The sequence below is a fragment of the Oncorhynchus keta genome, chromosome 18, assembly GCF_023373465.1.
Source record: "Oncorhynchus keta strain PuntledgeMale-10-30-2019 chromosome 18, Oket_V2, whole genome shotgun sequence".
Classification (NCBI taxonomy): domain Eukaryota; kingdom Metazoa; phylum Chordata; class Actinopteri; order Salmoniformes; family Salmonidae; genus Oncorhynchus; species Oncorhynchus keta.
The window spans coordinates 32,860,052-32,880,214 of record NC_068438.1 but is presented as its reverse complement, the minus strand read 5'-3'; the positions used below and the strand labels follow the sequence as shown (position 1 = coordinate 32,880,214).

At 47.3% G+C, this 20,163-nt stretch overlaps 1 protein-coding gene across 50 annotated transcripts in view; it reads right to left on the bottom strand.

Moving 5' to 3' along the window:
- Window positions 1-9,561, bottom strand: part of LOC118376292 (coatomer subunit beta'-like) — a 37,455-nt gene extending 27,894 nt beyond the window's left edge. For all 50 annotated transcript variants that reach the window (XM_052467912.1, XM_052467914.1, XM_052467919.1 and 47 more), the window contains exons 1-12: window positions 9,394-9,561; window positions 8,414-8,551; window positions 8,173-8,259; window positions 7,896-8,022; window positions 7,518-7,666; window positions 7,190-7,336; window positions 5,192-5,291; window positions 4,821-4,963; window positions 4,369-4,568; window positions 2,101-2,211; window positions 1,907-1,995; window positions 1,684-1,790 (exon numbers count right to left, since the gene is read on the bottom strand). In XM_052467912.1, coding sequence (XP_052323872.1) covers window positions 1,684-1,790; window positions 1,907-1,995; window positions 2,101-2,211; window positions 4,369-4,568; window positions 4,821-4,963; window positions 5,192-5,291; window positions 7,190-7,336; window positions 7,518-7,666; window positions 7,896-8,022; window positions 8,173-8,259; window positions 8,414-8,551; window positions 9,394-9,396 — 1,401 coding nt within the window. In that variant the 5' untranslated portion in view covers window positions 9,397-9,561. The remainder of the gene's footprint in view (window positions 1-1,683; window positions 1,791-1,906; window positions 1,996-2,100; window positions 2,212-4,368; window positions 4,569-4,820; window positions 4,964-5,191; window positions 5,292-7,189; window positions 7,337-7,517; window positions 7,667-7,895; window positions 8,023-8,172; window positions 8,260-8,413; window positions 8,552-9,393) is intronic.
- Between the last annotated feature and the right edge of the window lie 10,602 nt (window positions 9,562-20,163).

Below are 20,163 nucleotides of genomic sequence, written 5' to 3'. Positions count from 1 at the left end.
GGTTGGGTCGCTGTGTAGAGGAGGTTAGAAGAGGGTTTGGTAGCTGTGAAGAGGGGGTTGGATCGCTGTGGGGAGGAGGTTAGAGGAGGGTTGGCTCGCTGTGGGGAATAAGTTAGAGGAGGGTTGGATCAATGTGGGGAGGAAGTTAGAGGAGGGTTAGATCGCTGTGGGGAGGAATTAAGAGGAGGGTTGGATCGCTGTGGGGAGGAGGTCAGAGGAGGGTTGGGTCGCTGTGGAGAGGAGGTCAGAGGAGGGTTGGGTCGCTGTGGAGAGGAGGTTAGAGGAGGGTTTGGTCACTGTGGAGAGGGGGTTTGAGAAGGGTTGGGTCGCAGTGGGGATGGGGTTAGAGAAGGGTTGGGTCGCAGTGGAGAGGATGTCAGAGGAGGGTTGGGTCGCTGTGGAGAGGAGGTCAGAGGAGGTTTGGGTCGCTGTGGAGAGGAGGTTAGAGGAGGGTTGGGTCGCCGTGGAGAGGAAGGTTGGGTCGCTGTGGAGAGGAGGTTAGAGGAGGGTTGGGTCGCTGTGGAGAGGAGGTTAGAGGAGGGTTGTATCGCGGTGGGGTGGAAGGTAGAGGAGGGTTGGATTGCTGTGGGGAGGATGTTAGAGGAGGGTTGGATCGCTGTGGGGAGGAAGTTAGAGGAGGGTTGGGTCACTGTGGGGAGGAGGTCAGAGGAGGGTTTGGTCACTGTGGAGAAGGGGTTAGAGAACGGTTGGGTCGCAGTTGAGAGTGGGTTAGAGGAGGGTTAGATGACAGTGGAGAGGGGGTAAAAGAATGGTTGGGTCGCTGTGGACAGGGGTTTAGAGAAGGGTTGGGTCGCAGTGGAGAGGGGGGGTAGAGAAGGCTTGGGTCTCTGTGGAGAGGAGGGTTGGGTGGTTGTGGAGAGGAGGTTAGATAAGGGTTGGGTCGCTGTGTAGAGGAGGTTAGAGGAGGGTTGGGTCGCTGTGGAGAGGAGGTTAGAGGAGGGTTGTATCGCGGTGGGGAGGAAGGTAGAGGAGGGTTGGATCGCTGTGGGGAGGAAGTTAGAGGAGGGTTGGGTCACTGTGGGGAGGAGGTCAGAGGAGGGTTTGGTCACTGTGGAGAAGGGGTTAGAGAACGGTTGGGTCGCAGTTGAGAGTGGGTTAGAGGAGGGTTGGATGGCAGTGGAGAGGGGGTAAAAGAATGGTTGGGTCGCTGTGGACAGGGGTTTAGAGAAGGGTTGGGTCGCCGTGGAGAGGGGGGGTAGAGAAGGCTTGGGTCTCTGTGGAGAGGAGGGTTGGGTCGTTGTGGAGAGGAGGTTGGATAAGGGTTGGGTCGCTGTGTAGAGGAGGTTAGAGGAGGTTTGGGTTGCTGTGGGGAAGAGGTTAGAAGAGGGTTTGGTAGCTGTGAAGAGGGGGTTGGATCGCTGTGGGGAGGAGGTTAGAGGAGGGTTGGCTCGCTGTGGGGAATAAGTTAGAGGAGGGTTGGATCACTGTGGGGAGGAATTTAGAGGATGGTTGGATCGCTGTGGGGAGGAATTTAGAGGAGGGTTGTAATCGCTGTGGGGAGGAAGTCAGAGGAGGGTTGGATCGCTGTAGGTGGCTTCTCACCCTCTTGACCTGAGCTAGGCGCTGTCTGGACCTGCTATAATCTGTAAACGGTGACGTGTCTGAAAGTTGATATAGATCAACTGTGGATTAATAACAGTTTAAATACTGTAGCCGACTCACGTGTTTAGGCTGGATCTCAATGCGGCGGACCAGCTCTGTGTTCTCCCAATCGTAGAAGGCCAGACCACTCACTGACCTCACGCCCAGCAAGAACCCACCATGGATACCTGCAGGGGATGATACACACATATCGTTAGGTATAAGACATCAGCATATCATCTGCATGCAGACACACACACAGGGAGTCAGCTCATACTGGATCAAATAGATATGTTTGTCTTACCTTCTGCCCCAAAGTCTGGTTTAAAAGACTTATTTTCCTTGAAGTTCTTGAAGATTTTGACCATGCTGGTGCTCTCCCGAGTAGCATACCTGCCATAGAAACAACAGTGGTTAAGTCAGCCTGACCATACTAGACTGTGGATGGACCATAGATGACTGTGTATGAGTGGTCAGTGTGTGGTTGACTTGATTTACTCTGACGAGTCGTGGCCCCAGACAAACTCCTGTGCTGAACCGAAGCTCTTGTTCCTCAGGGCCATTGCAGTGTAGATGATGTACTCTCCATCCCCACACACCACCACAAACCTGTAACACACATACACACACAGACACACAACATTAGTTAGTGTGTGATCACACACCAGTGCTGAGGGAAGGACAACTCATAGTAATGGATGAAATGGAGTCAATGGAATGATATCAACCACATATAAACCACGTTTGATACCATTCCATTTGCTCCCTTCAAGACATTATTATGAGCCATCCTCCCATCAGCAGCCTCCACTGACACACACACACACACACACACACACACACACACACACACACACACACACACACACACACACACACACACACACACACACACACACACACATACATACTGTCCATTTATGGTCCTGTAAAGCTCAGTTGGTAGAGCATGGTGCTTGCAACATTAAGATTGTGGGTTCGATTCCCGGGGCACAACAGTACATATAAATGCATGCTTGCATGACTGTAAGTCACTTTGGATAAAAGCATCTGCTAAATAGCATATATACAGTACCAGTCAAAAGGCTGGACACACCAACTCATTCCAGGGTTTTTCTGTATTTTTACTATTTTCTACATTGTAGAACAACAGTGAAGACATCAAAACTATGAAATAACACATACGGAATCATGTAGTAACCAAAAAAGTGTTAAACAAATCTAAATATATTTTATATTTGAGATTCTTCAAAGTAGCTACCCTTTGCCTTGATGACAGCTCTGCACACTCTTGGCATTCTCTCAACCAGCTTCATGAGGTAGTCACCTGGAATGCATTTCAATTAACAGGTGTGCCTTGTTAAAGGTTTGTGGAATTTGTGTTGTGAGAAGGTACAGTAGGGGTGGTATACAGAAGATAGCCCTATTTGGTAAAAGACCAAGTCCATCCGGTCGTGTATCACATTGGGAGTTCCATAGGGCGGTGCACAATCGGCCCAGTGTCTTGGCTGGGGTAGGCCGTCATTGTAAATAAGAATCGGTTCTTAACAGACTTGACTAATTAAATAAAGGTTACATTTTATGGCAAGAACAGCCCAAATAAGCAAAGAGAAACTACAGTCCATCATTACTTTAAGACATGAAGGTCAGTCAATGCGGAAAATTGAAAGAACTTTTAAAGTTTCTTCAAATGCAGCCGCAAAAACCATCAAGCACTATGATGAAACTGGCTCTCATGAGGACGACCACAGGAAAGTAAGACCCATAGTTACCTCTTCTGCAGAGGATAATTTCATTAGAGTTACCAGTCTCAGAAATTGCAGCCTAAATAAATGCACATCTATCTCATCCTCAACTGTTCAGAGGAGACTGTGGCCTTCATGGTCGAAATGCTGCAAAGAAACCATTATTGCTGCAAAGAAACCATTACTAAAGGACACCAATAAGAAGAGACTTGCTTGGGCCAAGAAACACGAACAATGGACATTAGACCGGTGGAAATATATCCAAATTTGAGAGGTTTGGTTCTAACCGCCATGTCTTTGTGAGACGCAGAGTTGGTGAACGGATGGTCTCTGCATGTGTGGATCCCACTGTGAAGCATGGAGGAGGAGGTGTGATGGGTCTTTGCTTGTGACACTGTTTGATTTATTTTGAATTCAAGGCACACTTAACCAGCATGGCTACCACAGCATTCTGCAGCGATACGCCATCCCATCTGATTTGCGCTTAGTGGGACTATTATTTGTTTTCCACAGGACAATGACCCAACACACCTCCAGACTGTGTAAGGGCTATTTGACCAAGAAGGAGAGTGATGGAGTGCTGTATCAGATGACCTGGCCTCTACCACCCGACCTCAACCCAATTGAGATGGTGCCAACAAGTGCTCAGCATATGTGGGAACTCCTTCAAGATTGTTGGAAAAGCATTCCAGGTAAAGCTGGGTGAGAGAATGCCAAGAGTGTGCAAAGCTATCATCAAGGCAAATGTTGGCTACTTTGAATAATCTCTAATATAAAATATATTTTGTTTTGTTTAGCACTTTTTTGCTTACTACATGATTCCATATGTGTTATTTTATAGTTTTGATGTCTTCACTATTATTCTACAATGTAGAAAATAGTTTTAAAAAATAAAGAAAAACCCTGGAATGAGTTGGTGTGTCCAAACTTTTGACTGGTACTGTATATATATATTTTTTACATTTGATGAGCAACTAGTACACACATGCACACAAACACGGTAACACACGCACACCCTGACCTGCCGTTGGGGTTGTGCTGGATGGTCTGGGGATAGATTTCACAGCTGCCCATGTCTTTGACGGCCAGGGACAGCCTCTCTCCGTCCTGTATGTCGGCCTCTCCCATGGCCTTCAGGTTGGCCTGCTGCACCTCAGAGTGCTTGGCCCACATGATCTTACCGTTAGAGTCCATAGACATGGCTGGTTCCTCGCGACCCAACTGAGGGAGGGAGGGGGGATGAGGAGAGAGAGGGAGAAGAGGTGGGAGAGAGTGAAGAGATGAGACAGAGGAAGAGAAGGAGTGATGTTCAAATCATAATATTTCAACTTCAGCTGAACAGCCTACAGAATCAAACTGGCCCTGTATGAAAACAATACAAGCATTCTATATGATTACCAACGATACTAATAATCAGATCACTGACCCCACATCATTCTTGATATGTAGTTTAGAGTTTCCTTAAGTTGGTACCTTGATGATGATGCTGCCTTCATCATATCCCAGCGCCACACTGTTGGCGCCTCGTTGGCCACACACACACCACACACGTTCCATCCCATAGTTCAGTGTGTTTTCCAGGCGGTACGTGCTGGAATGCCAGACTCTCACTGTGCCTGTATGTCCATAAGAAGGTAGAAGAAGGGTGGAGAGAAAGAGATATACATGTGAGAGGAGAGGTAACGGATCCAGGGAAGACTAGAACTAGTCAACATGACAAGAAAGCACCATGTTATTACCACGGTACAGTGTTACAACTTTAAAATGTTATTACTATGTTATAACATAGGTAAACACCTTGTTGTTCCATTCTAAAGGGATAAGGTAAACACTACACTACCCACCGTCCTCGGAGCCTGTGAGAATGATTGGCAGCTCAGGGTGAAAGCTGACACAGGACACATTCTGGGTATGGCCCTCTAGAGTCTGCACACATGTCTTATTCTGGAGGTAGAGGAGAGGACTAGAGTAGAATCAGTCAACTCAATATATATCATCACTAGGACAGACGCGTAACACTTCAAGTGTGTGTATTTTCTCATCTGAAAAGTGTGTGTGCTGTGCATATTCATATGTGTTTCATTCTTCGTTTGAGAGTGTGTGAAAAACTGTGTGTACGTGTGCATATAAACTGTGTGTACGTGTGCATATAAACTGTGTGTACGTGTGCATATAAACTGTGTGTACGTGTGCATATAAACTGTGTGTACGTGTGCATATAAACTGTGTGTACGTGTGCATATAAACTGTGTGTACGTGTGCATATAAACTGTGTGTACGTGTGCATATAAACTGTGTGTACGTGTGCATATAAACTGTGTGTACGTGTGCATATAAACTGTGTGTACATGTGTACAGTTGTGGCCAAAAGTTTTGAGAATGACACAAATATTAATTTCCACAAAGTTTGCTGCTTCAGTGTCTTTAGATATTTTTGTCAGATGTTACTATGGAATACTGAAGTATAATTACAATTTCATAAGTGTCAAAGGCTTTTATTGACAATTACATGAAGTTGATGCAAAGAGTCAATATTTGCAGTGTTGACCCTTCTTGTTCAAGACCTCTGCAATCCGCCCTGGCATGCTGTCAATTAACTTCTGGGGCACATCCTGACTGATGGCAGTCCATTCTTGCATAATCAATGCTTGGAGTTTGTCAGAATTTGTGTGGTTTTGTTTGTCCACCCGCCTCTTGACGATTGACCACAAGTTCTCAATGGGATTAAGGTCTGGGGGGTTTCCTGGCCATGGACCCAAAATATCGATGTTTTGTTCCCCGAGCCACTTAGTTATCACGTTTGCCTTATGGCAAGGTGCTCCATCATGTTGGAAAAGGCATTGTTCATCACCAAACTGGTCCTGGATGGTTGGGAGAAGTTGCTCTCTGATGATGTGTTGGTACCATTCTTTATTCATGGCTGTGTTCTTACGCAAAATTGTGAGTGATCCCTCTCCCTTGTCTGAGAAGCAACCCCACACATGAATGGTCTCAGAATGCTTTACTGTTGGCATGACACAGGACTGATGATAGGGCTCACCTTGCACCACCCTCCTTTTGAGGCTTCCAGTCTGTTATTCGAGCTCAATCAGCATGACAGAGTGATCACCAGCCTTGTCCTCGTCAACATCACACCTGTGTTAACGAGAGAATCACTGACATGATGTCAGCTGGTCCTTTTGTGGCAGGGCTGAAATGCAGTGGAAATGTTTTTTGGGGGATTCAGTTCATTTGCATGGCAAAGAGGGACTTTGTGATTAATTGCAATTCATCTGATCACTCTTCATAACATTCTGGAGTATATGCAAATTGCCATCATACAGAGGCAGCAGACTTTGTGAAAATTAATATTTGTGTCATTCTCAAAACTTTATTTTAATTTTAAAATTTTACCCCCTTTTCTCCGCAATTTAGTGGTATCCAATTGTTTTATAGTTACTATCTTGTCTCATCGCTACAACTCCCGTACGGGCTCGGTAGAGACGAAGGTCGAAAACCATGCGTCCTTATTAACACAGCGCGCATCCAAACCAGAAGCCAGCTGCACCAATGTGTCAAAGGAAACACAGTGCACCTGGGGATGAGACAAGGATATCCAAGCCAAGCCCTCCCTAACCCAGACGACGCTAGGCCAATTGTGCGTCGCCCCATGGACCTCTTGGTCACGGCTGGCTGCGAACCCAGAGTCTCTGGGACTCTGGGCTCGAACGCAGAGTCTCTGGTGGCACAGCTAGCACTGCGACGCAGTGCCCTCGACCACCGCGCCACCCAGGAGGCCCATTATCAAAACTTTGCCCACGACTGTACATAAACTGTGTTTCCATGTTTATTTCCATGTGTACCTGGTAGTCCCAGATCTTGACCAGGCGGTCGTCAGCTCCTGATATAAGATAGGGCTTGTCCCCTCCACTGTAGTAGTCGATACAGTTGACTCCTTTCTCATGGCCCTCCAGAGTGAAGTTAGGGGAGGAAGATCCCAGCTGCCACACCTGCAACAGCCAAGGGCCAAAGAATACTCCAGTGTATTACTGAAATGTAGTGGTAATGATTTACAACAATTGTATAGAATTCATGAAACATTACACATCTATAAGCACTTCAGCATGACAATAATCCAACCAACAACTGTAGTGGTACAAACACAAAGATTAGTGTATGTACTGTATGTACCTTAATGGTCCTGTCCAGGGAGGCGCTGGCGAACTGGTTGTTGTCTTTAGGGTTGATGGCGATCTGCATGACATAGTGGGTGTGGCCCTCAAACACCTGACCACACACCCACTTCCTGTCCCAGTCCCAAAGCTTGATCAGCATGTCATCTGGACACACAAACAAACATGCACACACACACACACACACACACACACACACACACACACACACACACACACACACACACACACACACACACACACACACACACACACACACACACACACACGATCATGTTCACAATATTCAATGGTTGATGTTTGTAATTTATGTATATATAAAGAGAGAAAGAGAGAGAGAGAGAGTGAGAGAAAGAAAGAGACAAACACAACATACCACTGCTGGTAAGGATGTAAGGCTGTGTTGGGTGGACTGCGATGCAGCGGATGTAGTCAGAGTGGGCCTCAAACATGTGAGCTCTCTCCAGAGTGTTGTAGTTAAACACACGGATCTGCATGTCATCCTGGGGAGGAACAGAGAAGAGCAAGAGAGAGGGGGGAGAAGGTGAAGGGAGAGAGGGTGGAGAAGGTTAAAATGGAGAGAGATATGGGAAAACTCGGAACAGGACAGATAGATGCATTATAAGCAGTTATAAGGGTGTTATAACACTTACTGCTCCAGCAATGACCCAGTGCTTCCTCGCCACAAACTTAGCCACTCTCACAGGCAGCTCACACACCTCGAATGTCTTCACCAGGGTCTACACAGATTCAAAAGAATCACCAGCATCATGGTTATCATCATCGTAGAGAGACAATCCATTCATATATCACTCAAGAACATAGTGTGCAGCAAGGTCTACAATGAATGAATGAATGAGAACCGAATCCTAAATGAGAATGAATGTTGTTTACCTGTGTCTCGTGGTTCCAGACACAGACACTGCCATTGTACAGGCTGGCAACCATCCATGGTTCAGTTGGGTGCAGGTCCACACTCTTCACACGGTCCGACCGAGCGGTCAGCTTCCGCTTGATGTCCAACCGGAGAGGCTGAGAGGGACAGAGGGAGAGAGAGAGAGAACCCAATATATTAAGTCATATTGTACCTCTGACTCCTAACTTATACTAGACCAATACTAGACACAGTATCTTATTTTGATACTAACCAGATTACTCTTCACTCCTATGTATATGCAGATCAGTTGAACGGAACCAATAAATAAAACATCTGATTTGACAGAGATCAGATCTGAGTATGTTTTTATAGAGACAGGTCGGATACACTTCCCCCTTTTTTATTATTATAACATGTATTCAAATTAGTCTGATTACGCTTGTGTATCCAAACCATAACAGCTATACACTCGTCGGCCTACAGTAGATACAAAGTTTCACAAAGTGGCACCAAGTCAACTGTACAGCTTGTGGGGAGGGTTAATATGGGGGCGTGTCTGTGGAATGTGTCTCATTCCACCACATTTGAGGTGCATGAATGATTCTCTCTGGTCTGGAAATTCCCAGGCATTAGCCATTTGCGATAAGGTAGTTTAGGAAAAACATCGTTATATAAAGTTACATATTGAAGTACTAGCATATTTAGTAACTGACCAATCGATCAGAGACTTCATGACTCTTTTGACCATACCATATTGTAACATTATTGCCATTTCTAGAGTTGCTGCAATATCTTCATTCACAACTAGACAGGCATATGTTAATTCTTTGGATGTGGTCTAAATTAGTTTTCAATCAGGTAGCAATCGTAAAAAAAGCTATTCATATAAAAAAAAATGCCTGAAACGATTGGCCTGAGCGGCAGCGGATCTTTGTCAATACTTTCACTCTAAATATATGTTGCACTTCATTCAAAATCCATGTTTTCATTTCCTTACCATGTTTCTACGTCTGCGGGTAGTGTTTGGCCAAAGTGCCCGACCGGTAGACTAGTTTAGAGCGGAGAGTCTTCTTGGCGACGTGGAGTCTATGACGCTTCCTGGCTGCACTTCGCAAGATCCGGTGGGGCACCAGTACAGTCTGTACCTAACATGATCAGACTATGCGGTGTGTATGTAGGTTACAGAGAAATGTATGGACGTTCGACGACAGGCAAAATCAGGTCATTGTATGTAGCCTACCCACTCTCCCCTCCAAAAAAGATATACATAAATAAAAACGAATAAATGAATGAATTATAAAGATAATCATTAATTTGAACATCTTAAACATTGCCTAATTTCCTATTTGTTCAAATTATCTCCCTATTTCCAATGTGTATAAATATGCTAACTTGGTGAGTGAATAGTCTTTCAGATGTTTATCAGGCTAAAGCTACAGTATCTAGGCTTACCCAATATAGTCCATGCAGAGTTCAATTAAAATCAAACTTTATTTGTCACATGCGCTGAATACAACAAGTGTAGACTTGACCGTGAAATGCTTACTTACAAGTACTTAACCAACAGTGCAGTTCAAGAAGAGTTAGGTAAATATTGACCAAGTAGACTATAATAAAGTAACACAATAAGAATAACAATAATGAGGCTGTATACAGGGGGCACCGGTACCGAGTCAGTGTGCAGGGGTACAGGCTAGTTGAGGTCATTTGTACATGTAGGTGGGGGTGAAGTGACTATGCATAGGTAACAAACAAACAGCGAGTAGCAGCAGTGTACAAAAGGGGAGGGGGGTGGCAATTTTATTAATTGTTCAGCAGTCTTATGGCTTGGGGGTAGAAGCTGTTGAGGAGCCTTATGGTCCTCGACTTGGCGCTCCGATACGGCTTGCTGTGTGGTAGCAGAGAAAACAGTCTATAACTTGGGTGACTGGAGTCTGACAATTTTATGGGCTTTCCTCTGACACCGCCTATTATATACAGTTGAAGTCGGAAGTTTACATACATTTAGGTTGGAGTCATCAAAACTTGTTTTTTATCTATTGCACAAACTTCTTGTTAACAACCTATAGTTTTGGCAAGTCAGTTAGGACATCTACTTTGTGCATGACACAAGTAATTTTTCCAAAAATTGTTTACAGACAGATTGTTTGACATATAACTCACTATATCACAATTCTAGTGGGTCAGACATTTACATACACTTAGTTGACTGTGCCTTTAAACAGCTTGGAAAATTCCAGAAAATGATGTCATGGCTTTAGAAGCTTCTGATAGGCTAATTTATATAATTTCAGTCAATTGGAGGTGTACCTGTGGATGTATTTCAATGCCTACCTTCAAACTCAGTGCCTCTTTGCTTGACATCATGGGAAAATATAAAGAAATCAGCCAAGACCTCAGAAATACAATTGTAGACCTCCACAAGTTTGGTTCATTCTTGGGAGCAATTTCCAAACGCCTGAAGGTACCACGTTCATCTGTACAAACAATAGTATGCAAGTATAAACACCATGGGACCACACAGCCGTCATACCACTCAGGAAGGAGATGTAATTCTGTTTCTGTCATGCCCTGGACTTAGTATTTTGTGTTTTCTTTATTATTTTTGTAACATGGGTTATTTATGTGGTGTGTTTTGTCTTGGGGTTTTTTAGGTTATGGGATTGTAGTATAGTATAGTAGTCTAAGAAAGTCTATGGTTGCCTGGAGTGGTTCTCAATCAGAGGCAGGTGTTTATCGTTGTCTCTGATTGGGAACCATATTTAGGCAGCCATATTCTTTGAGTGTTTCGTGGGTGATTGTTCCTATCTCTGTGTAGTTTCACCAGATAGGCTCGGTCACTTTGGTTTTTCTTTTTACTTGTTTTGGAAGAGAAGATAACGAGCGCCATTCTCCTTGCGGAGATGGTGCTAAATACATCAACACGGTCGGTCCCTGGGATTGGGCTGGCCAACACGATTCGGTTTGCTTGGAAGGAAAAGGAGTTGGAGCCTTTAGGACGGGAATCTTTTGGAAGGATAATATTGATGGGGATTCTAAAGCTGACGGTGAAGGACGTGTTTTGTTTCCAAGGCACCTCGTTGGAGGGAGCATACGACGTGGAACTATATACAGAGGAAAAAGACGATGATATCCTGAGAAGGGCAAGAGCAGTGGGAGGTGAGAGGCCGATGTGCCACTACGAAATAACAAGCCTTGCGAAGAATAACTTTAGGGTTATAACTGTCAACATTTACAACCCTTACGTTAAGGACGAAGAGGTGAGGGCTTTTCTGGGGAGATACATGTATAACGTCTCCTCAGCAAGGCACCTCAAAGACTCCCTTGGGTTTTGGAATGGGAGGAGAGGCTTCCAGGCCCTCCTCAGAGAGGACCCAAAGGGACATGGTGGCTACCTCCATCCTCCTGCTATGTTCTCCCTAGGGGCTGACAGGGGGATGTTGTTTTATGCACGTCAGCCCCCATTTTGCAGGCGCTGTATGGCCTACGGTCACATATTCGCCTCGTGCAGTACAAGAAAATGCAGATTTTGTGCATCTGAGGATCACGAGGTGAGGGATTGTGACAAGCCTAAGACGTGCCATGGCTGTGGCTCGTCAGCACACATGTGGCGGGGGTGCCCGGCCCGGCCGTCAGAGGTCATATGCGTCTGCGGCTGGGGGGGGAGCAGGGGCGGGGGATGGGGGAAGAAGAGAAGGGGAAGGAAGCACGCCTCATGACCAGAGTACAGGTCCAGAGGGGAAGGCCACAAGGAAGGAGGAGGAGCAAGAAGCGGCGGATGGAAGAGAGAAGGAAACGGAAGGAACGGGAGTAGGAGAACCAGGAAAAGCGGCGGAAGAAGGCAACCGAGTGGAGGAGCATGAGAGAGAAGAAAGCGAGGGAGGAGTGGTGGAGAAGGAGACGGTGGAAGAGCAAGTGGACTGGGGGGAAAGTACCCTGGTGGAAGAGATGAGGGGTATGGTGGAGGAGCTGGCGGGGGGGAGGGTGGTATCTCTCCACTGCCGCCATCACCAAAGAAGAGAATGAAGAGGAGGGTGCGATTGGCCGACAGTGAGAGGGAGGGGATGGCCAAGAGAGTGATGGGGGTGGGAGAAACCTCTGGGATGTTGCTGGTTTCCCCAGGCCCTCAACTTCTGTTGGGTGGGGACACACCTAACAAGACTCAGGACTGGGTACAGGAGGAGGTGGGGAGTTTTTTGTTTGGGGACTCAGCCTCCCCAATTTTTTTCCAAACCAGCTGCAACACTGGGGAGGGGGAGGATTGTGGGGGTAGACCCAGGGTGCAGGGCACCCCGGAGCCAAACACTATTCCTGCATCCTGGGATGGTGTGATGGAGGAAGAGGGGGGGATGTCGGGATTACGGATGGTGTTCTCACCGGTAGATATGGAGCAGGGGAGCATCGGGTGAGTCTCCTGTTTTTTTTTTTCTGTCTGGGTTTATAATTTGAGTGTATTACATGTTTTTATTTTTTCATGGGGTCTAATTTTACTTTTGTTAGTTTACATGTAAGGGGTTTAAGGGATTTTGTTAAGAGGAGGGCGGTTTTTAGTTATTTGGAGGGTGTGGGGTTTGATTTTTCACCTGAGGGATGGAGGGGATGTTAGTAGGTTTAAGAGGGAGTGGGACAAGGGAGAGTCGGTTTGGGGTGTTGGGGGAGTGCACACATCGGGGGTAGGGATTTTGTGTGGGCACAGGGAGGTAAAAGTGGAGGATTCTTTTGTGGTAATGCAGGGGAGGGTTATTGGGGTGGATGTCACGATAAGGGATTGTACATTTAGATTCGTGGTGGTGTTTGGGCTACAGACAGGAGGGAGATGGTGGACTGTCTGACGCCCCTGTGTGTCACAAATAGGAAATTAGTGATAGGGGGGGATTTTAATACAGATTTAGGAAGAGGGGGGATAGCAGTGCAGGCGCCATTGCCAGGCTAATGGCTTGCCATGGTCTGGTAGATGGTGATCTGCACACTACTCCGAAAATGGACGGTCCTACATGGTCCGTCCATGTAGGACCGTCCATTGGGTAAGTCTTTGGGTAAGTTGTCTGGGCGGCTGTTGCCTGTTTTCTTTTCGGATCACGACGGGGTGCTCCTACAGCCCTTCCCTACGTCGTTCATGAGGATCAGACGTGCGGGGTAGAGGGCCGCTCTATTAGATGGAACCTACAGTTAATCAGGGACTCCATCGCTTGAGTTGAAGATAGAGGACTGCCTTTAATGGTAGCAGCGCTAGATCAGGCGAAAGCTTTCGATCGCGTGAATAGATCCTTTTTATTCAGAGTGTTAGGTCGATTAGGATCTGGGGAGAAGTTTATAGGATGGATTCGTACATTATATGTCGGAGCGGGGTGCCGAGTTAGTGTAAATAGTCACTTGGGTGACGTTTTTGACCTCTCGTCTGGGGTCAGGCAGGGGTGCCCACTCTCGGCTCTCCTCTTCGTTCTGTACATGGAGCCTCTGGGGGCTGCCATTAGGGCAGACACAGGGGTGGAAGGCTTGCTGATCCCTGGAAGTGGTGGGCTGCGTGTTAAGATGACGCAGTACGCCGACGACACTTCCTTGCTGTCGTGCAAGGACTCGTGCCTGACAAGGTCCCTTGCCATCTTTGGGGATTTCACCCGAGCGTCGGGAGCAGTTCTGAACCATGCAAAGTCTTCCGTCAAGTTTTTCGGAAGATGGCGCGGTAGAACGGATGTGCCCGGGGGGTTATCTCTCTGTGAGGGGGCCCTGAGGATTCTCGGGGTCCATTTTGAGACCTCCGGCTCAGCGACGCTAAACTGGAACATGCGTATCGCAGTGGTACAGAGGAAGCTAGCAATGTGGAAAGCTCGGTATTTGTCTTTTATGGGCAAAGTCCTGGTCCTAAAGGTGGATGTGTTGCCATCTCTTTTGTATTTGGCATACATCTACCCATTGCCGGCTTGTCTGAGGAGGCCTCTAGTGAGGCTTGTGTTTCAGTTTATGTGGAGTGGCAGGTGCGAGTGGGTCGCCAGGGCACACATGATCTGTCCCATCGGGGAGGGAGGTAGGGGGGTACCACATTTCCCCCTCAAGCTGGACACAATTTTTGTTTCTTTCTTGTTAACGGAGCTTGCTCAGCCAGTGATACACCCGTCCGGTTACCTCCTGCGGGTGTTTTTCTCGTATCAGGCGAGAAGCATAATGGTGTGGTCTAACAAGGGTCCTCGGGTGGAACAGCTGCCGTGGCACTTTGGTCATGCTGCCAAGTGGCTGTGTGCACACCCTGAGGTTGAAGTTGCCCGAGTAGGTTTAGATCACAGGCACCTGTACGAGGAGGTCAGAAAGGCAGGGAGTCCGGCGCCTGTAGTGGGCATCTCGGAAGTGGTCTGGGAGGGAGTGCAGGCGCGGGGTCTGGACAACAGGCTCAAGGACCTGAATTGGTTGAGCCTTCATAAGTGTTTGCCGGTACGTTCCATCATGTACCGGTATAGTTTGGTGCAATCCCCCACCTGTCCAAGATCCTCTTGTGGCAGGGAGGAGACTGTGTGCCATGTCTTTTGGGACTGTGCCTTTGCCGGAGTAGTATGGGCTTGGGCACGGGTGTTGTTAGGTTTGGTAAAGGGGGATTTTGTATTGACGTGGGCCAGTTTAGAGAGGGGTGTAGGGAGAGCGAGAGGGACGGATAGGGACAGGTTTCTGCTCTGGCTTCTCATGAGTCTCTTTAAACGGGGGCTGTGGTAAGCAAGGCAGAACATGGTGAAGACAGGGAGAGATTGGGGGGTGGAAGGGATAGTGAGGAGGGTGGAAGGAGATTTGAGGGGGAGGATGAAGAGGGAGGAGAGGAAGTGGGGGCACCATGCTGCTCGGGAGAGGTGGAAGGGGGGTTTAGGGCTGGGTGTCATTTAGATTTGTAAGAGGATAGATTAGGGACGGGGAGATAGGGAAAGGTATTTTGTAGGGTGACGGGGAGGGAAGATGCTCCCCTGAGGTTTTGTTTGGGGTTTATGTTTAGTTTAATTAGTTTAATTAAAATACCATTATTTGAGTATGTATGTAAATTATGGTTTGTAAAGAATGAATGGTATTGAAGATAATACATTATTTTTTATAAAAATTAAAAAAATAGGGCTGTTTTGGTTTTTCACGTTACGTTTAGTGTTTTTGTATTGTTCGTTATTATCTTTATCAAAGATGTATCGAAATAACGACGCTGCATTTTGGTCCTTCTCTCCTTCAAAGGAAGAAAACCTTAACAGAATCACCCACCACAACAGGACCAAGCGCCGTGGTGACAGGCAGCAGGAGCTGTGCAAAGAGGAATAGACATGGGAGGACGAATTGGAAGTTAAAGGACCCTGGGCACAGCCAGGAGAATATCGCCGCCCCAAAGAAGAGCTGCAGGCAGCGCAAGCAGAGAGGCGCTGGTATGAGGAGAAAGCACGGCGGCGCGGATGGAAGCCAGAGAGTCAGCCCCAAACATTTCTTGGGGGTGGCACAGGGAGACTGTGGCAGAGTCAGGAGTCAGACCTGAGCCAACTCCCCCTGTTTATCGTAAGGAGCCAAGGAGGAGACCAGAACCAGAGCCGGTGTTGGAGGTGAGCGAAGCAGAGACTGTGAAGGAGTTAATGGGGAAATTGGAGGAGAGAGTTATGAGGGAGTTGCTGTGTTGGTGCATGAGGCACGGAATTCGCCCGACGGAGCGTGTCGGGGATTTGATGGCACCTGGGTCAGCTCTCCATACTCGTCCTGAGGTGCGTGCTAGTCGGCTGGTGAAGATTGTGCCAGCCTCACGCACCAGGCCTCCTGTGCACCTCCCTAGCCTTGCAAGTCCTGTGCCAGCTCAGCGCTACAGTGCGCCTAGCAGTGCTAACCGTGGCGGGCGTGGTACTGGTCAGGTACCGTGTTATGTGGTGGAACGCACGGTGTCCCCAATACGCGTGCTTAGCCCGGTACGCTACATCTCAGCTCCTTACATCTGCCGGGCTAGGGTGAAGATCCAGCCAGGGCAGTTGGTGCCAGCCCTACTCTCAAGATCTCCAGTACGCCTTCACGGGCCGGTCCATCCAGTGCCATCTCCACACACAAGTCCTCCGGTGGCAGCTCCCCGCACCAGGCTTCCTGTGCGTGTCTTCGGCCCAGTACCACCAGTGCCAGCACCACACACCAGACCTACAGTGCGCTTCGCCTGTTCAGCGCTGTCAGAGCCTTCCTCCTCTCCAGCGCTGCCGGAGTCTCCCGCCTGTTCAGCGCTGCCAGAGTCTCCCACCTGTCCAGCGCTGCCAGAGCTGCCAGTCTGCAAGGAGCCGCCAGAGCTGCCAGTCTGCAAGGAGCCGCCAGAGCTGCCAGTCTGCAAGGAGCCGCCAGAGCTGCCAGTCTGCAAGGAGCCGCCAGAGCTGCCAGTCTGCAAGGAGCCGCCAGAGCTGCCAGTCTGCAAGGAGCCGCCAGAGCTGCCAGTCTGCATGGAGCAGCCAGAGCCGCCAGCCAGCATGGAGCAGCCAGAGCCGCCAGTCAGCATGGAGCAGCCAGAGCCACCAGTCAGCATGGAGCAGCCAGAGCCGCCAGTCAGCATGGAGCAGCCCTGGTCTTAGTATTTTGTGTTTTCTTTATTAATTTGTTCAGGCCAGGGTGTGACATGGGTTATTTATGTGGTGTGTTTTGTCTTGGGGGTTTTGTAGGTTATGGGATTGTGGTATAGTATAGTAGTCTAGGAAAGTCTATAGTTGCCTGGAGTGGTTCTCAATCAGAGGCAGGTGTTTATCGTTGTCTCTGATTGGGAACCATATTTAGGCAGCCATATTCTTTGAGTGTTTCGTGGGTGATTGTTCCTGTCTCTGTGTTTGTTTGCACTAGATAGGGCTGTTTTGGTTTTTCACGTTACATTTAGTGTTTTTGTATTGTTCGTTATTATCTTTATTAAAGATGTATCGAAATAACGACGCTGCATTTTGGTCCTCCTCTCCTTGAAAGGAAGAAAACCTTAACAGTTTCCTAAAGATGAACGTGCTTTGGTGTGAAAAGTGCAAATCAGAACAACAGCAAAGGACCTTGTGAAGAGCCTGGATGAAACAGGTATAAAGTATCTATATCCAAAGTAAAACGAGTACCATATCGACATAACCCGAAAGCCCACTCAGCAAGGAAGAAGCCACTGAGCCAAAACCGCCATAAAAAAACAGACTACGGTTTGCAACTGCACATGGGGACAAAGATTATACTTTTGGAGAAATGTCCTCTGGTCTGATGAAACAGAAATAGAACTGTTTGGCCATAATGACCATTGTTATGTTTGGAGGAAAAAGGGGGAGGCTTGCAAGCTGAAGAACACCATCCCAACCGTGAAGCACGGGGGTGGCAGCATCATGTTGTGGGGGTGCTTTGCTGCAGGAGGGACTGGTTCACTTCACAAAATAGATGGCATCATGAGGCAGGACAATTATGTGGATATATTGAAGCAACATCTCAAGACATCAGTCAGGAAGTTAAAACTTTGTCGCAAATGGGTCTTCCAAATGGACAATGACCTCAAGCATACTGGCTTAAATAGCTTAAGGACAACAAAGTCAAGGTATTGGAGTGGCCATCTCAAAACCCTGACCTAAATCCTATAGAACATTTGTGGACAGAACTGAAAAGGCATGTGCGAGCAAGGAGGCCTAGAAAAACCTGACTCAGTTACACCAGCTCTGTCAGGAGCAATGGGCCAAAACTTAGCCAACTTATTGTGGGAAGCTTGTAGAAGGCTGGCCGAAACTTTTGACCCAAGTTAAACAATTTAAAGGCAATGCTAATGCTCTTAACTGACTTGCCTGGTCAAATTAAAAAAATAAAAATAAATATTCTGACATTTCACATTCTTAAAATAAAGTGGTGATCCTAACTGACCTAAGACAGGGAATGTTTACTCTGATTAAATGTCAGGAATTGTGAAAAACTGACTTTAAATGTATTTGGCTAAAGTATATGTAAACTTCAACTGTAGGTCCTGAATGGCAGGAAGCTTGGCCCCAGTGATGTACTGGGCCGTTTGCACTACCCTCTGTAGCACCTTACGGTCAGATGCCAAGCAGTTGCCATACCCGGTGGTGATGCAACTGGTCAGGATGCTCTTGATGGTGCAGCTGCAGAACATTTTGAGGACCCATGCCAAATCTTTTCAGTCTCCTGAGGGGGAAATGGTTTTGTCGTGCCTTCTTCACGACTGTCTTGGTATGTTTTGGACCATGATAGTTCGTTGGTGATGTGGACACCAAGGATCTTGAAACTCTCGACCCGCTCCACTACAGCCCCGTCGATGTTAATGGGGGCCTGTTCGGCCCGCCTTTTCCTGTAGTCCATGATCAGCTCCTTTGTCTTGCTCACATTGAGGAAGAGGTTGCTGTCCTGCCACCACATTGCCAGTTCTCTGACCTCCTCCCTATAGACTGTCTCATCGTTGTCGGTGATCAGGCCTACCACTGTTGTGTCTTCAGCAAACTTAATGATGGTGTTGGAGTCGTGTTTGGCCACGCAGTTGTAGGTGAGCAGGGAATACAGGAGGGGACAAAGTACACACCCCTGAGGGTTAAGGATCAGCGTGGTAGACGTGTTGTTGCCTACTCTTCCCACCTGGGGGCGGCCCGTCAGAATGTCCAGGATCCAGTTACAGAGGGAGGTGTTTAGTCCCAGGGTCCTTAGCTTGGTGATGAGCTTTGTGGGTACTATGGTGTTGAACGCTGAGCTGTAGTCAATGAAAAGCATTCTCACATAGGTGTTCCTTTTGTCCAGGTGAGAAAGGGCAGTGTGGAGTGCGATGAGATTGCTTAATCTGTGGATCTGTTGGGGCGGTATGCGAATTGGAGTGGGTCTAGGGTGTTCGGGAGGATGCAATTGATGTGAGCCATGACCAGCCTTTCAAAGCACTTCATGGCTACCGACATGAGTGCCACGGGGCGGTAATCATTTAGGCAGGTTACCTTCACTTCCTTGGGCACAGGGACTATGGTGGTCTGCTTGAAACATGTTAGTATTAGAGACTCGGTCAGGGAGAGGTTAAAAATGTCAGTGAAGACACTTGACAGTTTATCCGTGCATGCTTTGAGTACACGTCCTGGTAATCCGTCTGGCCCATTGGCTTTGTGAATGTTGACCTGTTTAAATGTTTTATTCACATCGGCTACTGAGAGCATTATCACACAGTCATCCAGTATAGCTGGATCCGACTAAAGTTCAAACCATGCTGGTGTTGCAAGAAGCACGTTCCAACCAACTAAGCAATCACATACTTGTGTCATAACAATTAGAATGTTACACGCTCCCAGCTCTATGCCTATGCTTGATGGTCGAAGTGTCCTACTGTAAATAATTTAACTGCACCTGTTGAGGGTTTCATATCTGTCAGGTCTTGATAAGAAAGCCTGGATGGTGTGAGGAATACTCTCCCAATCTTCTATTCAATGTCCAAACCTCCTCACGGTTGCATGTTGAAAGGTTCCGTAGACCTTCTGTCATGTCATTGATAATCACTTAGATCTGTCCCTGTGAAGTAGTAGATAAGGTTGCAGGCCTTCACAACCCAACTGAACATCATGTACTGTACGCTATTCATATATGCCTTCTTCTGGTCATCTACTGTACAGTGTACAATGTATTCGATTGATTTGCCAATTTACACAATTCCGTTCTCTCACAATGACGCGCTAATTTGAGAAGAAATGTTATGTTTTTAAAAGGTCATACTGTTTGTTTTTATTTGAAAGTACTGTCAACTCTGGTTAATATACACCCATATAAATATTAATTTAACTTAAAGTCAATGCATCCCAACTGC